This window comes from Ochotona princeps, chromosome 3 (assembly GCF_030435755.1).
Source record: "Ochotona princeps isolate mOchPri1 chromosome 3, mOchPri1.hap1, whole genome shotgun sequence".
NCBI classification, from domain to species: Eukaryota; Metazoa; Chordata; class Mammalia; order Lagomorpha; family Ochotonidae; genus Ochotona; species Ochotona princeps.
This window is the reverse complement of record NC_080834.1, coordinates 65,451,399-65,472,787: the sequence shown is the minus strand read 5'-3', so window position 1 is coordinate 65,472,787 and position 21,389 is coordinate 65,451,399. Positions and strand designations below refer to the sequence as shown.

The following is a 21,389-nucleotide window of genomic DNA, read 5'->3' as shown; positions in this document are numbered from 1 at the left end:
TAGCATAGAAACTACTTAAAATCCTTTGGAAATGAGTAAAGCTAGAAATGCAATTACACAGTACTTATTTGAGAACTGTTTTTATTGGGAGAAGAGAGAAAGAATAATATCTACCAATAGGTGAATGGTTGGATGAATGTAGTACACGCCAGAACAGCAGTCTATCACGCACCATGAAAAGGAATGTGTACAAAAGTATATTCAATTTGACTGGGAAGGATTTCCACTATGCAGTTTTGATTGAAAATCAGAAAATACATAAAAGTTAAGGAATGTAACTGCATTTTGATAAATGACAATGACAGTCTAAAGGCCCAATACTCTATCCCACAGATTTTAATGTACATATACTTATATAGATAGATAGATAGATAGATTTACTCTTTAAAAAATATTTATTTTACTTGAAAGTCAGAGTTACAGAAAGAGAGGGAGAGACAGAAAAAGTGACCTTCTATTCACTGGATGGACTCAATGGCCAGAACTGGGCTGATCTGAAACTGGGAGCCAGGAGCTTCTTCTGGATCTCCTACACGGGTGCAGGGGCCCAAACACACTTAGGCAATCCTCTGCTGCTTTCTCAGGCCATTACCAGGGAGTTGGGTTGGAACTGGAGAAGTCAGGATTTGAACTGGTGCCCATATGGGATGCTGGCACTGTATGTAGAGTATTATCCTAATACATTACCACACCTGTCCCATTTATTTACTCTTTGTATACAAAGTTATTTTGAAAGAATTCCTACAACATATATTTAAGAAACACTATCATAAAACACACATAGAACAATGTAAAAAAAGATTTTAACCCAAACAATTCTAATGGATGTTGTAATACATGTAGTTTTGCTTTATTGTTCTTGTTGTTGTTGTTGTTATGACTTGAAATGCAGAGACACAGAAAAAACAGTTCTCATCTGCTGGCTCTCTCCCCAAAAGGTTGGGTGTGGGCCAAAGTTGGAGACAGGACCTAAATCAAGGTCTCACATTTGGGTGACAGAAAGTCAATTACTTAAGCCATCCCTGCTGCCTTCCAGGATCCTGCATTGGGAGGAAACTGGCATAGGAAGTCAGAGCAATGCACCAAACTGGGGCATTCTGACATTTTAACCGGTCAGACATCCACCCCTAAGCTACTGTGCTATTAGCACACATTTACGTATATAATATGAAAGAAAAGCAACTTTAGTTTTAGGAAATAAATGTTGACTATGCAACAGAAACTGCAAACAAATTTTGAAATATTAAAAAGTTGGTTATTTGGTTTGGACTAGTACAGCACATACTAATCCTCCACCTATAGCGCGGCAGCCCTTATGGACACTGGCTTGGGTCCTGGCTACTCCATTTCAGATCCAGCCCATCAGTGGACGATAGCTCAGGTCCTTGGGCCGCTGCACTCATGTGGGAAACCTGGAAGAAGCTCCTGGCTCCCAGCTTTAGACCCGTACAACTCTGGCCATGGTGGCTTCATGGAAAAGTGAACCAGGGGATGGAAGATATCACTCGGTATCTCTCCCCCTGCCTCTCTGTAATTCTGATATTCATGCTTTAGTTTTGTTTTGTTTTTTTAGATTGGTCACTTAGTAACAATGTTATAAATTAGACATAAAGGTTTTTTAATTCAAAGCTTTACAGCAAAATTTAACAAAGTAAGCAACACTTTTTTGCTGATACCAATGATCAAAAATCATAAATAGAGGAACCTCAAAGTACACATATATTACAGATTAAAGACACTTACCTGGATGATTCAAAAGAGTATCAAGTTCTTCTTTGGCCACCACCATTCTTAATTTATCACTACTATCAATGACAAAAATAATGGCTTGTCCTTCTCTAAACAATATAAAAAGAAAATTCAAAGATACATTTAGAAAAATCACCCAATTTATTGTCCATCTGCATTTCCTAACATATATTCCTCTTCACGGTCATGTTCAGTTATCTTTAGAATTTTTGGTATTGTCTCTTATCACTTTATATGACAAATTAAATATCTACCATTTGTCATATTGCATGTAAAAATCTTTTCACTGTAATGAAAAGATGGTAAATGAGTAATTAATTTTTGTTTAAAAATTTGCATATAAAATGGGGAAAAGACCATAACCTCATGACACAGATAATAAGTTGCGTTTCTGGAAAAATCAGCTGATACTTTTTACATATTCCCATATGAACTCACACATCTGTAATTAAAATGAAATTCATCCGTCTTATGTTCCCATTGACACATATAAATTTCATTTTAAAAAACTGATAGTTTGAACTGCTTTTATATGATACACTTAAGTCACAGACCAATGTTTTCCAGATTTTTTTAACCTCAAGCTACAATGAAAAATACATTTTATGTTGAAATCTGCTAACAGATGTATATTTCAAATAATTTTTTCTCAAAATACTTCAGAATATGTTTTATTTTGTCCTATAACAAGATATTCAGTGTTTTTAAAAAAAATTTTTTGGAAGGTGAAATTACGGAGAGGAGAGACAATGAGAGAAAAGCAGGGACAGAGAAGTTTCCTACCCACTGATTCACTCCTTAGATGGCCACAATGGCCAGAATGAGCTGATCCAAAGACATAGCCTGGGGCTTCCTCCAGGTCGCAAAAGTGGATACAGGAGCTAACACCTTGGACCGTCCTTTGCTGCTTTTCAAGGCTGTAAGCAGGTAGCTGGATCAGAAGTGGAGAAATGGAGCAGCTGGAACTTAGACCAGAGCCCATATGGGATGCAAGCACTCACAGGCTCAAGCTTAGCCTACTACACCATCACCCTCATCTACTGAAATTTCTATGTAACGTTTGATAAATCAGTGCTTCTTCTATATCTTTTTAATGATTATTTAATATTCTACTGCATGGTCAGGTCACCAAATAAACATCTATTCGTGCATCAACAACATTTCCTTGGAAATGCAAAAATTTTCAACAAAACACAAGCAAAGCAAATCCAACATTATACCAAATATAACAATCACGTGGGATTTAACCCAGAGGTAAAGGAATGGTTGAACATATAAAAATAAATGAATATAATACATCATATCAACAGAATGAAAGACAAAAATGTTATAGTTGTCCAATCAAATTTCAAAAAGCATTTGCAGGAATTCAAACCATTTCATGATTAAAAACTTTTAAAAAGTACAGAAGGCTCATGCCTGAACATACTGCAGGCCATGAATGACAAACTCACAGCCAACATCACAAAATTTTTCAGCTTTTCCTTTAAGATCTAGAACTATACAACAATGTAGACTATCACTGCTTGATTTCAACAAGTGCTGGAAATCTAAGCCAGAGCAATAATCAATAAACAAGAAGCACACGAAAAGCAATAAAAGGAATACAAAAAAGGAGGGGAAGAAATCAAACTATTCCTGTTTGCAGATGATACAATTCTATCTATCAAAAAACCTAAAGATTATGCCAAAAGGTTATCAGACCTAATAAATTCAGTAAAGTTACAGGATATAAAAATGAATATGCAGAAATCAGTAGCAGTTTTATACAACACATATTAGAGATTTTCTCTTACTACAGTATCACACTACCTGAGACGGGTTACTTTATAAAGAGAAGAGGATTTTTAAGTTCATGATTATGGAAGTGCAAGGTCCAGACAGCCTACTCTGGGCTCTTGCAAGAGCCCCCTTTCAGCAGAGGATGGCTAAGTGCCTGGGCCCCTGCATGCCCTGGAAGCAGCTCCTGGGTCCTGGTCTGGCCTGGTCTTTGGCCAGGCATTGCAGCCATCTGGGGAGTAAACCAGTGAATAGATGATGATCTCTCTCCCACCCCATCCCCTGTAACTCTACCTTTCAAAAACAAATATTCTTAAAAAAAATAATAAATTGAAGAAAATTTTAAAAAAGGAAAGATCTCTCATATTCATAGATTTGAAGAATTAAATTTATTGTTAAAATATCTATACTGCCCAAAGCAATTTACTGATTCTGTGCAATCCCTTTAGAAATACCAGTGATGTTCTTTACCAATCTAGGAACAGCAATCCCATAATTCAAATGAAAGCAAAAAGACCCCAAATAACCAAAACAATCCAAAATAAAAAGATAAAGGTATCACAGTACCTTATTTAAAGACATACTAGAGTTACAGTAGCCAAAACACATGGTACTAGCATAAAAAGACATATGCCCCTACAGACCTCAATATAGATCCCAGAAATGAACCAGTACATCCCTAATCAACTGATTGTCTATAAGGTGTCAAACATACACAACAAGGAATCAGCCCCTTCAACTAAAGACGCTATGAAAACTGGGTATCTACCTGCAGAAAACTGAAAACCACCTCTTCCCCCCAACTGCTCTCCCTACACAAAAATTAACTCAAAATGGATCAAAGATGAAAGTAAATATAAGATTTGAAACATAAGGGAAATACTTTAAGACATTAAGGGAAATACTTTAAGACATTAACGTGAACAAGTTTTTTATATGACAGCCCAAAAGCACAGGCAACAAAAGCAAAAACAGACAAAAGTGATTGTACAAAACTAAGAAGCTTCTACACAAAGGAAATAACTACAGACAAAGACAACCAAAGTAAAGGGCATTTGACATATGGTTAATTCTCAGAATATATAAGAAACTAAAAAAAAAAAAAAAAAAAGAAAGAAAAACAACACACAATCAAGAAACGGGAAAAGGGGCCCGGCGGCGTGGCCTAGTGGCTAAAGCCCTCACCTTGAATGCGCCCCGGGATCCCATATGGGCTCCAATTCTAATCCCAGCAACTCCACTTCCCATCCAGCTCCCTGCTCGTGGCCTGGGAAAGCAGTCGAGGACGGCCCAAGGCTTTGGGACCCTGCACCCACGTGGGAGACCCGGAAGAGGTTCCTGGTTCCCAGCTTCGGATCGGCGTGCACTGGCCCGTTGCGGCTCACTTGGGGAGTGAATCATCGGATGGAAGATCTTCCTCTCTGTCTCTCCTCCTCTCTGCATATCTGACTTTGTAATAAAAATAAATAAATCTTAAAAAAAAAAAGAAATGGGAAAAGAATGTCAATAGGGGTTATATGGCATAGCAACATGAGCTGTTGCTTCAGATACCCCTATTCTGTTTGGGATAGCCTGGTCTGAGTGGCTATTACACAGCTTCTGATCTTGGAAGACCTAGATTGACTTCTGGATGCCTGACTTTGGCCTAGCTCAGTCCTGGCTCTTATGGGTATCTGGGGAATGAGTGAGCGAGTGTGACATCTCTATCTTTCCATTAAAAAGAAAATAAAAGAAACAATTATTTTTTCAAAGGTATAAAGTTATTTCTGCAAATAATACAAGTGGCAAACAAAAACATGAAAATATGTTCTGCATCATTAGCCATCAGCAAAATGCAAATTAAAAAAGACCAACACAGCAAAGGCTGTCAAGGATGTGGAGGAAAGGGAACTCTTACATACAGCTACTAGAAATAGGATTAAGTAGCCATTATAGAGTTTCCATTTACACACAAAAAGGTAAAAACAGGACGCAGGAGTTACTGCACAACGAATTCAGTGGCATCCAGTGCCATAGACACCCCATACGGGCACCGGTTCAAGCCCTAGCAGAAGATGGCTCAAGTGCTTAGGCCCCTACACTCATGGAGAACCACAGGCAGTTCCTGACAGTCCTCTGGGGTGACCCGCTCTCTTTCTCCCTCTCTTTTACTCTCTGTACAAGTTTGCTTTTTCAAATAAATAAAAATAAATCTTCTTAAGTAAAAATGTATTTATCATGTGATTTGCGTATTTCAGTTTGGAATACAGGGCATGACATTAGAGTTTTACCGAGAAACCTGCACTTTCATGTTTACTGCAGCACTAGAGTAAACGATCCAGATTTTTTTTTTTTTTAAGATTTATTTATTTTTATTGCAAAGGCAGGTCTACAGAGAGGAGGAGATACAGACCAGGACCTTTTGTCTGCTGGTTCACTCCCTAAATGGCCACAGCTAAGCTGATCTGAAGCCAGGAGACAGGAGTTTCTTCTGGGTCTCCCACAGGGGTGCCGGGTCCCAAGGCTGTCCTCAACTGCTTTCCCAGGCCAGAAGTAGGAAGCTGGATGGGAAGTGGGGCCACCAGGATTAGAACCGGTGCTCATACGGGATGCTGGCTCCTGCTAAGTGAGGACTTTAGCCACTAGGCTACTGCACTGGGCCCATAATAAGTTAACTTTTAAAAAAGATCTATTTATTTATTTCAAAGGTAGAGTTATAGAATCAGAGAGGGAGATGAAAAAGGAGAGGGTGGAATTCAGAGGTCAGAATTTGAAGAGAGAAGTTAATCACGCAATATTATTAAGGTTCAGATTCCATAAATGAGTCACGTTGATTCAGATGAAGGAATCTTAGCAGTAGCAGAAATCAATGAATTTAACACTATATGCAAATCATGAGAAAGCATAACGCAGCTGGGAGTTCAGTAACTTGGCAGTTGTTAATCTGATGTAATTAGTGAGCACTAGATTTGCATATGTAGAAAGTCTTGTTTCAAACGACTCACAGAATAAATAGGACAACAACTATTAGACACTAATGTAAACAGTACTGAGCTGTTTTTTGAAATGTAAGCTTTTGAATATTCTTAAATTATATGAAAAGTAAACATTACAACCCTTGTCTTACAATCATTTGGATTTATAAGCATTTGTGTGTTATTAAAATATAACCATCTATCTAAACAATACTCACAAAAATACTTACTTATAATAGTGTTCCCAGAGATTTCTGTATCTTCCTTGGCCTGACATGTCAAACACTGTGAAAGACAAACTACAAAGAAGCAAGTTATAATTACCGAAAGCATAACTTTTACTTAAAATTTTAAATTATTTTTAATTACATCACCTTTGATATACAGTATTCTGTGTGCACCAATTTTTAAGAAAAACTCCATAAAGTTAACTGATATTTTCAAAGACTGACATTATAAAATGTTTTCTTTGATTATCAGCTTATTAGCTTGCTTAAAATATAAATTATGAAAAATAAACTAGAGGTAGTGATACAAATATGTTACTATCTACAGGGTTTTGGAATACTGTTTCATTTTTTTTTGAGAGTAGAAGGAATACTCACACAGATCTACCACTGCTATTTTTCAGCAACAGTTTTTAATTATAGGGATGAAGGGGGTTACCTGGATGATTTGAATTTCTCTATGCTAAATCCTATTGTTGGAACTATATCTTGAGATTGCGCCTGGAAGAAAAAAGATTTTGTGAATTGACAATGACCAAAAATGAAGTTTTCCTCAAAGTCTGCCACTAAAGAGATAACCAGATTAAACAAAATAAATTTTTTTTTGCAACAAGAAGACTTAGTATAAACTCTTTTTTTTTTTTTAAGATTTATTCATTTTATTACAGCCAGATATACAGAGAGGAGGAGACAGAGAGGAAGATCTTCCATCCGATGATTCACTCCCCAAGTGAGCCGCAACGGACCCATGCGCGCCGATCTGAAGCCGGAAACCTGGAACCTCTTCCAGGTCTCCCACGCGGGTGCAGGGTCCCAAAGCTTTGGGCCGTCCTCGACTGCTTTCCCAGGCCACAAGCAGGGAGCTGGATGGGAAGTGGAGCTGCCGGGATTAGAACCGGCGCCCATATGGGATCCCGGGGCGTTCAAGGAGAGGACCTCAGCCTCTAGGCCATGCCGCCGGGCCCTGAGTATAAACTCTTTATTGAAGCTGAAGGTTTACTGATGATTACTCTACATCACATTTATGTGTTAATATTTTAAATATCGTAAGTTTCCAAAGGATTTAAAGTTTTTATAAATGGTTTAGTAAGTTACTCGGAGTTCAAATATAGGACTTTGACTCTCTCAAGCCATACTTGAGCCTATTTATGTTACGGACTGTCCTTACATCAAGATAGTCCCTGCTGTCAAGGAGTTTATAATCTAGAGGTGGCAAACAGAAATAATTAAGTAACAAAGAGGTACAATCAGTGCAGTGAAAACTGCAAGTGCGCAGCGCTGGGGCAGAGAGAGGCTAATATGGAATGAAACAAAGGTGCTCAGGAAAGGTTTCTTTGAGGAGGTGACATTAGAGCCAAGAGTGTCAAGCGACACTATCAAGAGCTGACAAATTGCTGGCAAGGAACATGGCAGTAAGGCAGGAAAGGCCTTGCTTCTCAGAAAAAGAATAAAGTCTAAAAATCTAAAGCATATTGAGTAGGTTCTAAGTGGCATGCTGAAGTGGAGTGAGGTAGGGTGTTGAACACTACGTGCAGAGAATGAAAGCAGGAGGAGACAGCTGGAGGCCTGTCACCATGTCCCGCTGGACTCTGCCACTGTCTGCACCAGCGATGTCAGGACACACTTAAACAACAGAATGATGGACTTACAACTGCTTATGGAGGACTATGCTACTGTAATAATACAGGGGAAATAAGCTGGGAGGAGGGAATATGGGGAGGGCATAAGGGAAATCCCAGAGCCTCTGGAACTGTGCAACAAAAGCAAAAATAAAATAAAAAATAAATACATTTTTTAAGAAATTTAAAAATAATAAATTATTCAGTCCCCTCCCCCCGCCGAAATGCATTACATGGACAGCCTACCTCTTCAAATGTTCTGTACGACTTCTATAGCTTCAAAACTATTTCTCAATATCTGGCAGCTAGGTGAGTTTGGGAGGGGTTCGGGCCTTGGGATTCGGGGGCAACTGCCGCTCCTCACAGTGTGGCGGCTGTGGGGGGTGCCCCTGCCGGGTCGGACCCAATGCTGGGGGCTCACGCCAAAGACACTGCCGCAAGGCAGTGAACGAGTCCTCGGCCTCATCCAGGGCGGCCAGTGCACCATGTGGTGCCAGGCTTTGCCTGCTGGCTGCCCGGCCGGGGAGCTCTTGGGTAATGGAGGTCCGAATTGCTGCTTAGATAGCTCTAGGGTGACCCCACTGTTTCTGGGTTCTGAGTCAATCCTAAAGATTCCCAACGCCAGTGGCTCTTCTTTTGGAGAACTTCTAATCACTCAATAATGCTGAGCTTTGAACACCTATAATGCAGAAGATAACCCCCAGATTGTCTAGCAGGATATTTTTTTGCCTGACATGATGTTGGTTCAGGAGACTGGTCACATTAGGCAGGTCCATAATTTTAACTAGCACTCTAGAACTTTATCCTGGGGTGGACTCTGTGCAGGATGTGTGGGCCACACCCTGTAGAAAGTTTGGCCCCCCTGGTAAACCTAAATTTTAGGTGGTTATGGACTAAGCTAGGTGTGACCAAAGAGCCTGCCATCGATCACAGGTAAAGGGATCCGCCATAGACTGGACTGGGCAAGGCAGCAGCACCCAAATGTGCATCCTGAATAGGTTGTGGGGTGGGCCGGGCTGCAACATTCACCAGCTCATACAAGGCCAAATGGGAGGCCAGAGTACACCGGGTACTGGCCTAAAAACCAATGGCATGTATGTAAACTGGGTTTGGGAGTGGATCAAGTGGAGGTACTTGGGAAGCTCCCCTGGCGAGTCATAGCTCTCGCTGGTGAATACGCCGTCCAGATCTGGGGGTCGGACAAGCAGGGCATAGTAGCTCCAAAATGTGTAAATTGGTAATGGAACATAATGTACTGGGCAGGACTGAGCAAACCTTTGTTTACAAGCAAAACTAGAAACCAGCATGGAACACAGGTCATACCGAGCTAGGCTCTTGCACCTACTGGTCCTCAGAGCAACCACGGGCAGGTGCATGATTTACAGCTATGAACAAGCCCAATCGGGGAGGTAACGGGACACCCTAACTAGGTTGAGGTTCCCACCAAGGGGCGTATGTGCTAGAATTGGGGCTGCGTTCTATCTAGGAAACAGTTGCAGTCACCCGAGGCACTAGTGTGGGCTGGGATTAGATGCACCAGGCGAGTTCAGACCCCAACACCATCTGGTGTCATGGAGAACCAGGGGGTAGATGTGGGACTGACTAGGCTGGGTCTCAACCCCCTACTGAGCCATGCATGAGCTGTATGTGGGTATGGACGAGCCATGGCCGGGCTGAAACATCCAACAACAAGAACCAGAATGGGGTGAAAGCCAGCCAGGAAAAGCCACTGTCCCTGCTAGGACAGGACGTGAACTGAGTTGGGTTGGCTCAAGGATCCCCTGGCATGCGCAAAACCTGCCATTGGGAGGGGTTCTGATGGAGGAGCCTGGGCAACTCCTCTGGCAGGACACAGTCCCTGCAGGTAAGCGCAAGAAGCATGATAGGAAACAGTCCAGAATAGGCCATGGAAAGTTTCCCACTGGCACACATTCAGCATGGGTCAGGAGCAGACCAGGCTCAATCAGTCCATATCACCCACTGGCAAATCCGATCACCAGATCAGAGTGTGGGATGAGCTGGGTTTGGTCGCGACAAAACCAGTACACATTATGGAATGCCAGGGCGTGGTTGCCTGTACTGGATATGAATGCAGCACCCAACCAGCACACGTGAGATCCATGAAGGAAGGGAGGGGCAGAACTGGCGGGGGGATTAAGGGGCTGGTTCCCTCGCCGGACAGCTACTCCCACAGGAGAGCGTGGGCTGGGATAGAGACAGACTAGACTATGCAAGGCTACAATACCTGTGCGCTGCATGTGGAATAGATCAGGGAAAAGCCAGGCTGGGCTGATTATTCCTGCTGGTGCAAGCATAAATTAGAGTGGGTGAGGGATGTTTGGGCATAGCCGCAGAAGCTGGCACTGGGGACTAATTCTGTCAAGTCAAATCACAGAACCACCTAAAGAGTGCATAAACCGGGACAGAGAGACCTGGGAGGGAAAAAGTGGGTTCCCCCTTCTTGGGTCACTAGTCCCGTGGGAGGGCATGAAAACTAGGACAGGGGCTGGGATGGCTAGATAGAGAGGCACTCAACAACACCCGTGAGGGCTGGATGGTTGAGTTGGTTAGATAGAACTAAGCTTTAATACCCATTGACAAGTACCAGAGCCAAATGGGATGGGGGACAGACTGGTCTTCTGCTACACATACTGGCAAACCAGGGGCGGGCCTGGTGAGGGTTATCGTGGGTCGCCCCAACTAGGCTGCAGCTCCCACTGGTTAGTGTGAGGGCCGAGTACGTGCTGGGCAGAACCAGACTGGACTGCAACACCCATTGGTTCCAGTGCAACTCGGGACTGAAAACAGAACCAACCCAGCAATTGCAACCACCAGCTGATCGGGGTGATGGACTGTGCCGGGCCCTGTGCTTGCTAGAACATGCAAGAAACTAGTCTGGGAATACCTCAAAGTTTCTTTGGAGATCTCCCCACTTGAACTGCTGGACTCAGAACTCTAATCAAGAAAAGACAGAAGACAGAGCAGATCAATCATTCATCTCAGCTACATGTTAGCAGCGAAAAATGGGGCAAACGGAGACTTTATGATGGACCATATCAATCAGTGGACGACCTCATCGAGCGAAACTGGCAGCGATTCATAACTGGAGAACTATTAACACCACTCGAGCACATATCTCAGAGCATGCCCCCCATCCGGGACTCCGGGTGGGCGGGAAACGGGTGGGGCTTCTCCCTCAATATCCTCCTTTACCTCAGATACAAGATGGAAACAATATGGACATAATAGTATTGCCCACTTCCCTATCCCCCTGAACCTTTTTTTTTTCTTTTTCTTTCTTTAACTGTAATTAACTATGAAAAGATTGTCAACAACAACACAATAAAATAGATTATAAAAAAAAAAAAAAAAAAAACTATTTCTCAGCTTTCACAAAAACCCACCCACTTCTGTTCCAGATATTTAGGAGTTACTATCGACTCCTCTTTCACATTCCACATTGTAATCATTCTGCATGCTGTATTATAGTTCAGGCTCTTATTGTTTCATGCATTGAATTACTGTTGCTCCTAACTGCTCCCAATTGTCTGCACTAACTCAGACAAGTTGTTCAGCTGCAGTAAGATTTGGGTTTCTCAAATGTGAAATAAATTACTGCTTCACAAACTTACGGAATTAAATGAGTTAATAAATACAAAATATCCAACATACTGTTCCTGCTGAGTATGCAATAAATACATGCCAATATTATACTCTTCCTGATCTGTCTTATTCCCATTTTATTTTCTATACTGCCGTAAGTATAGAAACTTAAAAAAAAAAATTCCCCTTCCATCCATCTTGTTGTTACATGAAAACAGAAGTCATATCTGGGAGATGTTTATGTTATATATTTTATATGTCAATTGTGATATAGTCATCAACCATTACTATGAAGAAATATATAATAATAACAAAACATGAAGATGCTAACAGTTTACGAGGAAAAAAAGAGAATGTGAAAACAATGGTATCTCCCACTTTTCTCTAGTCCTTGACCCTTCGCACCCTAATCAAATATGTGAAAATTATCAAAAACAAAATTTATACAAGAAAAAACAGATGTTAACAGTATAAAGAAATCTCAGAAAAAAAACTCTCCATTGAATTGGAATTAGGGTATTTCTATGCCACAATCACTCAGATGCTATAAATATTCCCTTTTATATTGTCATTTTTCTTAAAGGAATAAAAGTCTCAACTTTTTTTTTTCTTTTGCTCACTGTTAAAAATTCTAGTGGAAAACAGTTAAGAAAAACAAAGCTCTGAAAATTAATCAGCATAAAATAAGCTACATGAGTTGGTGCTTCTGGATTCAAACTAATCCAGAATTTTCCTTTGAAGTATTCAAAAATCTAGTTTCTAAATTAATGACTGCCCTGTGCTTTATTCAGAAACAAATATGTAGGTACTGCAAAAAGTACCTACAAATACATACTACGAAGTAATTATGCATGGGTTACAATAATTTTGCCTCAAAATAAACCCATACTTTAATTTTTCTGATGAACATTCTAAGCATCCTTAAGCATTTTTTATTCTCTACAGTGAATAGGGAATGGTATAAAGCAAGCAAAGAGTGTAGGAATTATTGAAGTGGAACAAGCCACCCTAGAAACTCCAGGGATACACGAACATTAATAGGAATAGAACAAAATTTCTTAGACACTATTTGGATAGCTTCAATTCATTAAGTTTGCTAATAAAAATATTAACAATAAACATTAGGACAAGTTGACATTAAAAATCAGTTGGTTGGCTATCCTTGTGGTATAGCTCGTTAATGTGCTGCATGGAACTCAAGCATGCCTTATTAGCATGCTGGTTTGTGTCCTGGCTGCTCTACTTCTGACCCAGGTCCCTGTGAATGTGCCCAGGAAAGCAGTGGATGATGGCTCAAGTATTTGAGCACCTGCTACACTCATGGGAGGTTCAGAGTTCCTTGTTTCTGCATTCAGCCCTCAACACTAGCCAGTTGAGAAATAACCAGCAGATAGAAAACAGCTCACTCTGTCTCTTCCAGCCTGTCACTTTTCCTATAAAATTAACAAATTAATTTCTTTTTTAAAGATTTATTTTATTTTTATTGGAAAGGCAGATACACAGAGAAGAGGAGAGACAGAGAGGAAGATCTTCCGTCCGATGATTCACTCCCCAAGTGGCTGCAACGGCCGGAGTTGTGCCTCTTCTGGGTCTCCCATGCAGGTGCGGGATCCCAAGGCTTTGGGCCATCTTTGACTGCTTTCCCAGGCCACAAGCAGGAAGCTGGATGGGAGGCAGGGCCACCGGGATTAGAAATGGCACCCACATGGGATCCTGGCACATGCAAGGCAAGGACTTTAGCCGCTAGGCTATTGTGCTGGGCCCAACAAATTAATCTTAAAAAAAAAGTGAGTTTGGAAATACAGTTATCTAGAAACTGATGCTTAAAAATATCAAGAGGCAGAAAAGGACACACACACACACCCCACAAGCGGATACACTTCCATCAGTCTCCAAACAGGCCTAACAGCAGGGTGGCTGAAGTCAGGAACTGGCAACTCCATCCAGATTTCTAAAGCAACTGGATGACAGAAATTCAATTCTTTGAGGCCTCTACACTGCCTCCCAGTGTCTGCACCATCAAGAAGGTGGAGTTGGCAGCCAGAGTGGTAACAGAACCCAGGGATTTAGATATGGGACATGCGTATCTCAAAGGGCATCCTAACTACTAGACACATGCCCAATGTTGATGCTGACTTTACCCACAGAAACCAATGAGACAACTGTGCATAAAATAAGCTGTGCAATTCCTAATACATCAGTGTAGATTCCTATGATTAACTCACTTTTTTTTTCAGTAAAAACAATGTCCTCATAGTGGATGTAAGTTCTTGGATTCCAAGTACGAAGGAGCCAAATGATAAGCTATACCTAGGTGACTGGGAGGCTTTGGCTCCGATTCAGGTGGGCCCTTCACTATTATTACTAAGTTAAGGGGAAAAAAGCAAAATAAATTATATTACTCTCAGGACTTGGAGATGAATTTTTCTAATGATTTAGGATCAGTGCTTATACACTAGGACTCAAGAAGCGATTCAAAGCATTCCAAAAGCATTCTTCCATGTGACTTTTCCCTATATGCACCTGTACAGAGGGAATGTCTAACTTATGTATTAGATGTTGCATGATACTGTATCATTTTCAATCACTAAAACAATACATTCATGCATTTATTGTTTAAATGCATAGTGCTTACAACTATCAATCTATACACCACACTTTGGGGAAAATTGCCTACTTGTCCTTGATAATTCATCTTTTTCCCTTTTGTTTTGCTCCTCCTATAAAGTGGGACTGAAAAAAGCAACGTCATCTAAAAGTGAACTTAGTGTGTGACAAAATTTTGGGGGGAAAAAGACTTGAAAAGAATATTCCAGTTTAGTCATCAAAATTTTCATATATTCTGCATGAAGTACACTACAAGTTGTAATTGATATGATGGTACAATGTTACACGTTTCACAGCACTATTATACGAAATTACAATATCACAACAAATAATTCTGTGTTTTAACTTTGCCTAGTAGAAGAAAACATATGCAGCATGTATCAGTGATACTTACATTTGAAGGTTTCAATTTGTTTATGATTGTGGTTTTGCCACTATTATCCAACCCAAGGCACAAAACATGAACCTCCTTCTTCTTTAGGCCAAGCAAGCCGGAAAGTCGGTCTAGCAATCCCATAATGAGACTCAAATACGACAAACCAACTGTAAGTAAGAAAAAGAAAAACTCTAATACATAAAAGCATCTAAGCATGCTAAAGACTGTGATGTTTAAAACATTCTTAATAATTTAGAGGCACGTAATGATATGGTGAGAACCTTGTCAATGCAGCTTTGCAATTAGTAGACAGAGGATAAGCTGATTACCAGAAGGGAGACTTATCAGAAATGCAGGTTGGCAGCTTATGACCCCTAGCAATACAGATTAATGCCCTTGAAATGACATTTGCCAGTGTAACTAATAATGTTTAAAAGGAAATCACAGGGAGCCTCAATAACATGTTCAAGTCAGTCAGCTGTCACACTTCAAAGCATCAAGTATCAATAGACCTCTGAATTTCTGGGAACTTTAGAACAATACCAGGCCAACAGTTGCATGTGTAGTATGCTGCTAAAGCTTAGAACTACCATGTAGACCAGAGTCCATTTTTTAGACTCTCAGATTAGGGACTGACTGGCATTTGTAGACTATTTTAAATTAGCCTTCTGATACCATGAAATAATTTATATGGACAATCTTAATTCGAAATAAGTTTGTCATTTATTGATTACACTAAACACACCGACATGAATGCTTGTATTCTTTCCGTTTTTCATAAAATTTTGAATAGATTTTTAAAATTATGATAATTTCTTACTTTCCCCTTTGGAATCTATGTTAATGCACTGACTGCCAACAGACCCCTGCTTGTACATTCACCTTTCATAGTACCTGGTGTTGCAACTTTCCACTTCCTCTATCGTGGATTATCAAATGATTACTGAAATATTTAGGGACACAAAATCTAATAGAGAAGTCATTTTTCTAAAAATGTAATCACACTTACTAAAATTGCCTTATAAACATCATACAGCCTTGTGTGCACTCCCAGGTTTTAGTTACTGGTTTACCTCTAGAACTTTACTGTATTCATAAAGAAGGAAAAGGCAGGCAAGTTGGTCAAAATTTCTTTACCGCATCCAAAATTCAGTGAGCAATATAACCGAGAATTCTCTAACTCCTTACATCACAGCAGCCTGGAACGTCAATCCTGGTTCTCTGGAATCCACTGTGGAATCACAGCTTCTGCCGGAAAGGTTACACAGGGAGCTGGGGCTTGGCCTCGCAGTGGGGCACTGGTGGACCACACTGGACCACCTTGGTGCACGCGCTGGCGATGGTGCCAGAATCTAGCTTCCCACAAACCGGTGGGTTTGCAGAGACCTGCACGGAGGCTCCAGCTCCTGGCTTCTGCCAGGCTTAGGCTCTGTGGGCACCTGAGAAGTGGCAGCTCCCTGTCTGTCTCTCAAATAAACAAACTACAAATTACGCGGTGTTTCTGATATGCAGTCACTGATGAGAATCACTGAGTTTCAGAACCAAGTCCAAACCGTCAATTGCTACGTGACAATGTAGGTGAAATCTACCCACTTGCTAAGGGTTCTTTCTTTTTTTGCATCAGCTAAACGCTCTTCGATGCTCTCTGTGATACTGAAACGAGGATTACAGGATGACAGAAAAGTCCAGAAGAAGGAGGATGCTATCCACAGTTAATGGCTTGGAAGATGTGCTTCGGGAAAGCTAATGGTGGGGCGAAAAGAAACTATGAATCACATTTCCTACGCGTGTGCCAAGTGAATTAATTGTTGTAACATACTACCCAAATAAATACTTTTTCGACTTTTAGATTTTGATGATAAAATGTAAGCTACACTTTCCACACACCAGAAAAAGGCCCAAGTTGGGCAGTTTTAATCAGGAGTCAATGAAACAAACTTGCCCAAAGCACTTCAAAGCATCTGTTCCAGTCCCTTGGACTCACCACGGAGCCTCGCTACGCCTTTTCCAGCTCTCACGTGTTAGAAACTACCCCCAAAGGAGTCCCAACCCTAGAGGACCGAGAGAAGCGAGGCATGCTAAAACTGACTGGTAGGAGCAGGGGCTGCAAACCTCCCGGGAGGAGATACCTGGTCTTTTGAGATTCGCCCGGCCGGCGCAGGAGCTGGCGAGGATCCACGCAATCACTCGGCTCCGCCTTCGTGCTGGGAATCTGGGGAGCGAGCAGGGGTCCCCCAACCTCCGTTGCAGCACTTTCGTGGAAAGGCCAGCTGGTTCTGACTAAGCCCGCCTTTCTAAGTTGGAAGAACCGTCAGCCCGAGCCTGAGCATCAGTAGGTGGGACAGTAGCACAAGCGCGCGGCGTTTCCTTGGCAACAGAGGCTCCTTCCGGTTCCGAGGCCACGCCTCTCCGGAGCGGCATCGGCGGGTCGGCTCCGGGGTTGAGAGCTCCGGGCGGGGGAGAAAGGTCAGAAGCACGCCGATCAATTATTAGAAAGCTGGTTTAGTGAAGAGTATAGGCGCTGCGGAAGTCGGGCTACCCGCCAGTTTCTTGCTAGGAGCCCTTCAGCCTTCGGTGGGGCATGGCGGGAGTTGTAGGCGACGAACAGCCTGCCGGGAAGCGTGTGGCGTCAGCGTTCGCCGTGCGTCTGTCCGCCCCGCGCGGCCCCGTTCCCGAGCCGCTGGGTCCGCGTGGGACGTGGCTCCGCGAAGGCCGAGGCCCACGCGGGTCCGGGAGGGCCCCAGCTGGCTCTGCGAAGCCCGAGGCCCCACGCGGGTCCGGGAAGCCCGAGGCCCCACGGCGCTGCGGGGCGCTGGCTCGGCGGATGGCAACGACCGCAGCCCTCGGCTGAGCCCCGCCATGAGATGTGCGCAGGACTTAACCGTTACCGTGGCATCGACCCCCTTCCAGTTCTGACTGAATCCTGTAAAAGGAAAGCTCTGAGTAGGGAGGGGAAGGAAAGAAACGGACCGTGCTTGCTGCCGCTACTCCCGAAGGCATAATCTGCTATTAGATGACACACTATCCAGTCAGATCTGCTGGTGGTCAGGGGAAACACGAATAGTCAACACCGAAAGTTAGCCTCCTTGCTAAAAGGCTTGGGTTCTACAGTAACAAATGGCCCTCAGTTCTACTTTCCCCCCCCCCCGTTGTTTATCAGTGGACGGAGCATAGATGCAATCATTTCAGACTTGTACGGAATTTTGTCAACCTTTCAATTTATCAGCCTCAGCAGCCTTCCTTCCCGCCCCCAAGAATTACTTTCATGACTGAAATATTTTTCAAAGATTTCATTTCTCTATTTCCCTTGTTAGCCAAGGATATGGGGTTTCCAGCTAAGCCAGTGTTATGTTTCCTATCCTACCTATTCTTTGAGTTATCAATTTCACTTATTAAATGGGCTGGGAGGAGTAAGAGGAGACTGGGGAAAAATGTCAAAGTAATAGTATTAGGGGGTGCACATGCTATTATGAGGGGCTTGTTTATTTATCACCTTTTCAAATTTCCAGATGTGAGCAAAACAAAAAAATAAATGTGGCCTGGTCTGCCGATTCTGTTGAAAGGCAACGTGAAAGGAAAAGAATTGAGGTTCCATGAGCTAAGCGCAGCTTCGGATAGCCTCATCCTGTATCCTGGCTGCTCGGTTTTAGAGGCAGGTCCATGCTAAACTTTTTGCGCAGTAGGGGATAATGGCACCATCACTTGGCCCCTGCCACCCACATCGGAGATAACAGCGGATCTGGCTCCTGACTTCAGCCTGGTCCATTACTGGCTGTGGGAGCCCTATGGGGAGTGAACCAGTGATTGGAAAATTTGTTCTTTTTTCGCCTTCCTGCCTTCCTTCTTGCCTGCCTGCCTTTTTTCTCTCTCTCCCTTCCTGACCCCACCATTCTTTCAAATACCTCAGTAAATATTTTATAAAAGGAAAATCAAACCCCTATAGTTGCATATGCTGAAGTGTTGACATATAATGTCCTCATAAAAATGGAGTATGGGGAAATGTTCTTTATCTGCTGTAGTATCTTAAGCAATTAAACCATCTCTGTGCTTCAGCTTCCTACTTATCATAAAGATATTGCTATATTATTTCATCCAGTGAGTTTGAGGATTGAAGAGATAACGTATAAATGCTTGGCACATCATAGATGTTCAATAAATAATTTCATGTCTGTCTTGAAATTTTTATTATTTGAATAAGATAGTCTCAATTTTAAATACGATGCCTCATTAACTTCTGAGGCCAAACACATTTACAAGGAAGCATTAATATTCTATGTGTTTGGTTATTATGACACACTTTGATAAGAGATGAGAGCAAATTTGTTTGGAGCTAGCTAATTTTTTATTTTACATGGGTGGACTCAATTCTTCCTCTTTGCAGTATTTTTTTGTTCCTATATGGAATTCATCTATTTCCCATCGCACAAAAACATTTGTTGTCAACTGGATACATAATTTTCAAATAATAGATCCAACTTTTCAGCATACACAGCCAGATAATTCAGACTATTTGAAAGGGAGGAAAGGAGAAAGAAATAGAGCAAGTGAGCGACCCAGAGAGAGATCTTTTGACCTTATGTCCCCAAGTGCCTACAAGACCTGGGCTGCGAGTGGGGTGGTCTAAGCCAAACCCAGCAGGTGGGGGACTCAGCAGGGTTTTCTACCAAGTTCAAGGACCCAGTCTTTTGAGTCATCACCTAAGGACATTAGCAGGATGCTAGAATCAGAAGCCATTCTGACTCCAACCAAGGCAATGTGATGCAAATGTCCCAAGTGTTACCTTAACTGCCATACCAAACACCTGCAAAGCCAGACAATTCTTTGGAAAAAAAAAGAGAGCTGGGTAAATAATTATCTCACACAAGAATAGTTGGTATTATGGTTCATAATTATTAGAGATGAAATCAGTTCATGAAGCCCACTATGTATTCAATAATGTAGAAAATGTCAGTCTTGAAAATGTCAACCTTAAAAAAGCATAAATATTTCATATGATTCAATCTGCTGTTTTGGTGCTTTGCCAACTGAAATTGCTCTGTAGAGTACACTCAGGCTCAACATAAAGTTGTTCCACTTGATTTAAGAAGTTAGTCTGACTACATTTTATTATGAGAGTAACAAGCTTTGGAAATGATTTGTGATTTTTTAAGGCGCTTTTGACCGTGTAAGAGAAGAATATTAGGTATTGTTAGTTTAAATTTCATATTAGCTTTCAGAATTTCAATAGAAAACTGATCAAATGGTGATTATTCTAATTAATTTAGCTTACTTTTAATGTATTGTCTTAATAGGAATCTTTAAAACAGTATGCAAAAATCCCAGGTTTACAGGATATTTTGGGGATTAACACTGATGATCTTAAGCTTTGTTTGAACTGTTGAATGTTTGCCTTTTAGTCATCTGTATCTTGTATACAGTATTGCTTCTGCAATGAACAATTTAGTTCACTTGAATCTCATATGTTTTGCCAATATAAAATCACTACAAAATATGTAGCAATTATTTATGGTGACTTTGAAATTTTATCTAGACCTTAATGAGATTAGTAATTTTGCATGCAGAATTAGCAAAGTATTAACTATGGTTTGTATATTGGTCCCTACAATCTTCTGTTTATGATCCTAAGGGGGTGGAAAATTTAGAGGCGGTGCCCATAGCAAGTGATTAACTTAGGTTGTTAGGCTAAGCAGCTATTCTGGTTGAAATCTGCCTGGCTTTATAAGGAGTGGTACAAGGATGACACCGTGGTAAATGGGGCACCACATCCCTGCCTCCTCCCAGTTGACTCCGCATTGCCTCAGCTCTCTGTCACAATAAGGCCATAGCTAGATGAGGCCTCCTAGACCTTGAAATTCCAAAATTTTGAGCTGAAATGAACTCTAAAATTAGCCTGTTTGGTAAATTAGGCATTTCACTATAATAGTAAAAAGCTAACTAGTACATTATCTAAAGAGCACATAGATTTAATAGACTAGAAGATATATTAAATACATAGCAATATAACAACACAAGAGGAGCCTCAAATGCAACCACCAGAACTGCAACTTTTATTTGTTAGTAGATAGTTTAGTAAGCAGGCCTACTCTATCTGTAAGACCCTGATAATGCCTCTTAGGAGCTCATGGAAAAATAAAACATAATAGTCATTTGTACTTTGTACAAAAATCATATTATGTTGCTCAGCAGGTAGTTTGGCTAAACACCTTATTCTTTCAGCAAATAGATGACATATGTAATGCAATTCACCATATAAAATTCCTCATGCTGAGAGCTGAGCATTCTATAGAGCATGAAAATTCACATGGAACAGTATAATAGAGATTTTTTTTACAATGAAAATCATACTTCTTTCACATAAGTCTGGACTACTTCACCACTATAATAGGTAATTGGTAGGACTGTAGCTCAATTAATCCCCTTTGGTTGTGTTTTTCTCTCTATCATACTGTGATTAGAGCCAGAAAAGAGAACTGAG

General features: G+C 41.3%; 1 protein-coding gene across 3 annotated transcripts in view; it reads right to left on the bottom strand.

Moving 5' to 3' along the window:
• Positions 1–17,217, bottom strand: part of ARL6 (ADP ribosylation factor like GTPase 6) — a 33,663-nt gene extending 16,446 nt beyond the window's left edge. For all 3 annotated transcript variants that reach the window (XM_004596559.3, XM_058661776.1, XM_058661777.1), the window contains exons 1-5: positions 17,044–17,217; positions 14,933–15,081; positions 7,149–7,210; positions 6,713–6,781; positions 1,744–1,838 (exon numbers count right to left, since the gene is read on the bottom strand). In XM_004596559.3, coding sequence (XP_004596616.1) covers positions 1,744–1,838; positions 6,713–6,781; positions 7,149–7,210; positions 14,933–15,055 — 349 coding nt within the window. In that variant the 5' untranslated portion in view covers positions 15,056–15,081; positions 17,044–17,217. The remainder of the gene's footprint in view (positions 1–1,743; positions 1,839–6,712; positions 6,782–7,148; positions 7,211–14,932; positions 15,082–17,043) is intronic.
• Between the last annotated feature and the right edge of the window lie 4,172 nt (positions 17,218–21,389).